Below are 6,785 nucleotides of genomic sequence, written 5' to 3' on the forward strand. Positions count from 1 at the left end.
CTTTGTACCTGCAGGTTTTTCCCCTCTGAGAATGGGAATGGCTTTAAAAATCCTATTAATCATGGCAGGGGAAGATGGTAGGGCTTTCTGGAGCACGCCGGGAGTGAGCTGTGCCGCGTACACACGCTGGGCAAATAAGCACTTTGCATGAGACATATTTAAAATAAATCTCATTGTGTCCTCTAGCACGACCAGGAAAAAATGCCTGAGACTCCTACAACCGATGTGCCGCGGCGCAGGAGCCGCCTCCATCGCGCCGAGCCTTTCCTTATTCCCATCATTTAATCAGCAAAACAGGAACAAAGAGACCCAAAAAAACACCGAAAGAAGAGGAGAAAGGATTCCATGAGTCATTCACCCCCCATTGAAAAGCTGTGAAAAAATGAATCGCGGCCCAAAACCGCGGCTTCCCCAGGCAGCCCCGGGGGGTTCAGCCAGCGCCCTGTTTTTGGGGGACCCACGGGTGTGGGGCTGGGGGGGCCGAGAGGCCGGAGTGGGGTTCGGTGCCCAGGGAGAGATAAAACCGGGGGCTGCGGGGGCTGGACCCGGGGTTGCGGCGCGGGCGGGGGGGGGCAGCAGGTGCGGGAGGCAGCGGGGTGCGGGCACGGCTCTATGGGGGCACACGGGGCCGGTCTGGCCCCCGTGGGTCCTGCTCCCACCCGGTTCAACACCCATCCCATCCCTCACGGCACCCTCCGGTGCCCGCAGCTCCAGCCCAGCCCGAGGCGGTTGCTGCCCCCTTTTCCCGGTCCATCCCCATCCCCACCCGCCGCCCTTCGGCGCTCCATCCCCGCTCCATCCCTGTCTCCTGCCCTTCCCGCTCCATCCCCCGCTCATCTCCCGCTCCTCCCTGGCGCTTCCTCGCTCCATCCCCGCATCATCCCCGGCCCATCCCCGCTCCATCCGCCGCCTTTCCTCGTTCCCTCCCTCCCTCCCTCCCTCCCGGGTGCTCACCCCCGCTCCCGCAGCCCCGGCCCCGCTCACCCCCCGCGGGCGCTCCGGTACCGGTGCTGGGCGCGGGCAGGATGCGGCGCTCCCGGTGCCGGCCCGGCCCCGCCGTGCGCTCCCGGTCCGGCCGCTCCCGGCCCCGCCGTGCGCTCCCGCCGCCGCGGCGCCTCCCCCGGCCCGGCCCGGCCCTGCCCACCGGGCGGCGGGAGCGGCGGAGGGGGGGGTCTCGGCCGCCTCCCGCCCCGCGCAGCCCCGGCACCGGCCCCGCCGCCCCCGCCCCTGCACCAGCACAACCGGCACCGCCGCCCCGGGCACCCCCGGGCACCCCCTCGGGGATCCCACCCTGTGCCCACCCCCCGCAACCTGCCCGTGCTCCTCAGGGCACCCCAATGCCTGCTGCCTCCGCGCCCCCGTCGCACAGGGGGTCCCCCCCAGCCGCTCAGCAGCTCCCCAACCCACTGAACAGGGGTTTTCCCCCCCAAACCACCCATCAGCTCCCAGCGCTCCACACAGCACCACCCAACCCCCCCTCCGAGACCCTCCTGCGTGCCCTCAGCATCCCTCCTCCCTGCACGTCCCCAGGCCCAGGGTAATCAGAGCACCCATCGATCGGGGATCGGGGCCAGCAGCCACAGCCGCGGGGGGAGCACAGCGGGAGGGGACCCGAGCAGGGTGAAGGGGGACACGAGCAGGGACAGGCAAGGGAAGGGCCATGCTGGGAGAGCCGTGAGCTGCCCAGGGCCTCACCTGCGGGGCAGCGGGGCATCCCAGCCCCAGCCGGATCCGTCCCAGTGCCAGGCGCGGCGCGGGCAGGGACACCAGGAGCAGCCCGAAGGGGTGGCGGAGCTGCAGGACGGCCCCGGCCGCCTGGTAGGAGTGAAGCAGGATAAACCGCTCCGGCTGACGGCAGATCCAGCCGCCCCGCACCGACGGCGGGACCCAACGAGCAGCACCAGCCCCGTGCCACGGCCCGGGGCCAGCGCGGCTGCTCCCGCGGCGCCGCACACGGCCCGGCCCAGCCCGGCGCCCCAGTCCCCCCGGGGTCTCGGCGCAGCCGGCTGCCCCCTGGGCCTCTCTCCCCCGCCGGTTTTCAGGTCTCATCCCAACGCGTCCCTTCTGCTTTCCCCGGTGGCTGTTGTTTTCCTGAGCACTTCCAGGCGAGGGGGTGGGAGGACACCGGGCGTGGGGTGTGGTGACACCTCCGTGCTCTCTCGGACGCTTGGGATGTGGCTGTGGAGGAGCACGTGCTGCCCTGCGGCCTTGCCTGGCCCGGTCAGGGATGGGGAGGGAGCACTCGGCCAAAACTCGCCCAGGTGTGGATGCACCGGTGGGATGATCCCACAGATGTAGCGGCCGAGGCCTCGACAACACGAGCTCCATCTGGGAATGAGGGTGTGAGCTCCTGGAATCCAACAGGAGCCCCAAGAACGCGGCAACCAGGCCAGACTGGTGCTGAGGAACTGGGGGAAGAGTAAAGGGTGCCCTGGTGGGCTGGCACCAGCCCCACCACCCCAGCAGTGCTTTCTCTTCCCTCCCCATACAGGTCTCGCCCTCTTGGAGCACGTGGTCAGGTCCACACTGGACACTGGTGGGTAAATGTGGTTCCCATCCGTGAGAGCTGGGGAGCAGGGAGGGCTCATCCCACCAGCGCCAGCGGCCTCAGACGCGCTGGGAGGAGGGAAGTGCCCGAAGAACCAGACGCCGCTCGCGCTGTTCCCAAAGCTCCCAGACGGGTTGGGCGGCTCAGCCGCGTGTCTGTGGGGCACGCAGGTGAAAGAGGTGACAGACCTGATGGCCCCACGAGCCCAGCCGTGGACAGTCCAGCCCCTGGCTCACACCAGGGTGAGGCTGTGACACTCCTGGTCACCCCCACGGTGACCGGGCACCGCCTGCCTCCGGGACGTGACACAGAGTTCACGGCACACGCGTGGGGAGCCCGGCGCTGGTGCTGGGGGGGTGACGTGTCCCTCTGTCCCCCCCTGTCACCAGCCGGGCTCCAGCCTCCTCCCTCACGGTGCTCCGGGGAGCAAACCCGGCCAACCCGAGCCCTGTCGAACCCCGGAGGGGCGAGGGCGGCCGGGAGACGGTGCCTGTTCCAGCCTGTGCAGATCTCGCACCTGAAACGCGTTTCCCAAAATCCCTCGCAGCGCCGGGGGGTGCTGGGTTATTCCTGCCGCAGATCTGGGTTAAGGTGGTGCGTTGTTGTTTTGCCTACGTGGAGACAGGGAATTGTTATTTCGGGTGGAAGGGAGGAGGTGGGCGGGGGGGTCGTCCCTAAATCAATTGATCTCCCCATTCCTGTGCTGCACAGCAGGAATGTGGGAATTTGTAGGACACCCAGCCCAGGGTGCCGAGACCTTGGGCACCCATGGGGCTGCAGGGGGATGTCTCCTGGTGAGAATCAGTCAGCACATGGCTCTGCCCCCAAGGTTTGTCCTCTCTCCCTCATTAAAAACCTTCGCCCAAGCCCAGGGATAAAACCTGCCTTTTCCCTCGACTTTTGATAAATTATTCATCTCCCTAGAGTTGTTTATTCCCCTTCTCCAAGGCAGAGGAGCTGCAGATGCTGCCTGGGCTCCTGGAACATCCAGGGCTGAGGGTGCTGCAGGAGGTGGGGGCTCACCCAAAACCCCAACTCCCACTCCTGGTGGCTGGGGGTTATAGGAAAAGGGGGATGGGGGAAAGGATGGTGCTGGGAGAGCAGGCAGTGAGCAACACGAGCTCTGCCCTCACCAGCTCCTGCCCAGCCCAGGCCGTGCCGATGGCAGAAGTGGCTCCCCACGGAGATCTCCCACCCCAGCCCAGCCCCCAGAGCCTCCCACCCAGCCGGGGACGTGGCAAAGCCCCGCGCCAAAAAGACGACAAAAAAGGCAAAGAGCAAAATGCAAATTTGGAACCGCTACGGGCTGGAAATGGATCTTGTTCAGGGCTCTGTGGTGAACCACATTCCGAAGCCGAGGATGCTCCAAATCCCTTTCCCCCGGGGGAACTCGGTCGGGAGCATCGGACCCATTTTTCGATCGCTGCCGCTCGCCCAGAGCCCCGGCCTCGCTCTCCTCCCACCAGAGCCGGGAGGAGGGGGATGTTTTATCTCTCCCCGAACTTGATCGTTTTCATCAAGCCTTTGATTAGCCTCTTTGTTGGCCGAAATTCCTGACAGAGCTTTTAACTACCGGCAAATGGATCGTCGTGCCCTTGGCTGAGATAACAACCGATCGCCAGAGCAATTAGGATTTGAGAGGCTCTAAAGAGCCACTCGGGAGCCAGGAGTGCTCAGATACATCCCGATATTCCCTCAGACATCTGGACCGCTCGGTGGGATGAGTCACCCTCATCACCAGCAGGCTGCCAGGCTTTTTGCTGAGCCCGTGGTTTTTTTTTTTTTTCCTCCTCTCCCTGGAAAAGCAACCCTTCCCAGTCACAGGATTGGCTGGGTGTGTTTTTTTTCCCCCCAACCAGCAATTCCCGGGAGCGCCAGCCCGTGCTGTGGCGCTGCTCCAGGCGCCTCCAGCCTTCACTTCCAACTCGGGAGGGGTTTGTGATGCCACCAAGGTAAGGACTGTCACAGTCAAGCCGCCACCAGAAGAGTCATTCCTGAGGGTAGACCCTGCGATCCTGCTGCTTCCCAAAGCCCCCTGCACATTCCCGGTCCCTCCACAGTGTCTCTCTGGGAAAGGAAAGCATAATTAACCATCATGATAATGAACAGCTGGGGGGGTGCAGACATGGCACGGAGATCACAAAGGTTTGACCTCTTGGCTGGCCTCGCTTCCCAAATTTCCATTCCTGGGGCTGATCCTGGGGAATTGTGGTCCTGGAACAGCTCAACCCTGCCGGGTGCTTCCTGGAGGTGCCACGTGGGTCCCCACAGCTCCCCATCCACATAGTCCCATCCCCTCCCAAATCCCCCCAGGACAACTATTCCCTGTGGGTAAATAACTGTCACTGTTCCACTTCCATGCCCAGCACAATTTTCCCCTCTTTATCCATCACTTACTTGTTCTGGCAGCTCTGGCAGCTCCTCAGCCCCCCCAGGGCCTTTCCACCTGAAACCATCCATGTTTCTGCCCTGTTTCCTCACGCTGCTCCCACATCCCTCCCGTGTTTCCCACCCCAGGAGCTCCCTCCTGCCTCCTTCCACAGCTGGAATGCCAAGATCCACCCCGGTGCTGACATCCTTACCCAAATTTTTCCTCCTCCCCACTGGAGTTTTCATATTCAAAGCAGCCAAACAAAATCCCTGAGGATTTATCAGCCCTGTCTCCATCTGGGAATGCCAGGATGGGCAGGAATCACACCAGGATCCAACCAGGATGGGGGGGGGGTCTTGGGTCAGGGCAGAAAATGGGAGAAAAATATCAAGGCTGATAAGAAGTAAAAAAAAAAAAAAAAAGAACATTATTTCTGGAATTATCTAAAACAGAGGGAGCACAGAGGGCAGTGTGTGGGTCAAGGGAGCCCTGAGCACAGGGAGAAGCCAGTCCTGGCTCTTGGATTTGAACCCAGAGCCGGAATTTGGGGCTGTGCCAGGGGGGAATCGCAGCTCCCTGACTCAGCCTGGGCACAGGGAATCCATCTGGGCTGGAGCAACAGATCCATCTGGGCCTGGGGGAAGGAAGAAACCTCCCAGCAGCGCTGGAGAAGGCTGGTCTGGAGGGAGCTGAGGGAGAGGAGCTGGACGAGGAGCTGCAGAAATCCCAGGAGAAGATCAAACCCCGCTGCGAGGCCGTGGCTGCCACAGCCTGCTGGGAAAGGGGTGAAATCCAGGGAAGTGCTTCTTCCAGGGGGGCTCTGTGGAAGTGATGGAGCTCTCCTCACACAGCTGGAAACAGCTCAGTTTTGCAGGACGAGCTTGGACAGTTGATGGGGTTTTTTTTTGGGCGTGTTTTCCAACTCTTTGAGGTTATTCCAGCAGCAATCCCTTTCCTGCAGAAGGCACAGGCTGCAGCTCCCTCTGGCTCCAGGGGCATTTGCCCCCCCTCAAGGGCAACATTCCCAGCCCCTCTCTGGCATTTTAGGGTGTCCCAAATCCCCCTCAGGGAAATCAGCTGCGGGGAGAGCCCCTCACTCCGGGTTTTACTCCCCCCAAAGAGACACGACAGAGCCAAGGGGACATTCCAAAGGGATTATTTACTGCCCCAGCGATGCCCAGCGTGGGGTCTCTCCCCACCCCTGTGTCCTGTGGGTTTTCTTCAGGCAGGAATTCCACATCAGGACCTCGGGAATCACGGCCTGGAGTCGTCCTTGCCCTTGTGGTAGTCGGGTGGGGTGTACTTGCCTTCCTTGATCAGCTTGTCCCGCTGCTCCAGGATGGTCTGGATCCTCTTGACCTGGCAGGGACACGGGAGGGGGAGGTCACAGCCTGCAGGGGGGTCCCCAGGGCAGGTCCTGGAACCCACATTAACCCTGCCCTGCAGCTCCCCAGCCGGCTTGGAGCCTCTTCCCAAAAACCCAGGGGCTTTCAGGATTTATAACTGACGATAATTTGGGTTTTTCAGCCCGATGTTTTTGGCCAGGCAGGATTTCCTCCAGGGGCTGACCCGAATCTCAGGGTGGTCTGGGTTGGAAAGGGACCTTAAAACCCATCCCATCCCACCCCCTGCCACCTCCCACCATCCCAGGCTGCTCCAGCCTGGCCTTGGACACTTTTAGGGATGGGGCAGCCACAACCACCAAATCCCTCAGGGAAGGGGCTGCTGGGGGTCCAGACCCCACCCCAATCCCCCTCCCCCATGGACTGGAGCCCCCACAGCTTGCCCAGGCCCCTCAGCACCCCCGACCCAGCCCGACCCAGCGCTTCAGGTGCCCCCCCCCATTGACCTCTTTTTGTCAGGGCC

General features: G+C 62.8%; 1 protein-coding gene across 1 annotated transcript in view; it reads right to left on the bottom strand.

The window, feature by feature from the left end:
• Window positions 1-6,059: 6,059 nt before the first annotated feature.
• Window positions 6,060-6,785, bottom strand: part of NDUFS5 (NADH:ubiquinone oxidoreductase subunit S5) — a 1,542-nt gene continuing 816 nt past the window's right edge. The window contains exon 2 of the mRNA XM_027905493.1: window positions 6,060-6,278. Within this exon, the coding sequence (XP_027761294.1) occupies window positions 6,174-6,278 (105 nt within the window). The 3' untranslated portion in view covers window positions 6,060-6,173. The remainder of the gene's footprint in view (window positions 6,279-6,785) is intronic.

Source organism: Empidonax traillii, unplaced genomic scaffold (genome assembly GCF_003031625.1).
Source record: "Empidonax traillii isolate 1590-97213 ecotype Southwest subspecies unplaced genomic scaffold, ASM303162v1 scaffold1160:size199357, whole genome shotgun sequence".
Taxonomy (NCBI): Eukaryota; Metazoa; Chordata; class Aves; order Passeriformes; family Tyrannidae; genus Empidonax; species Empidonax traillii.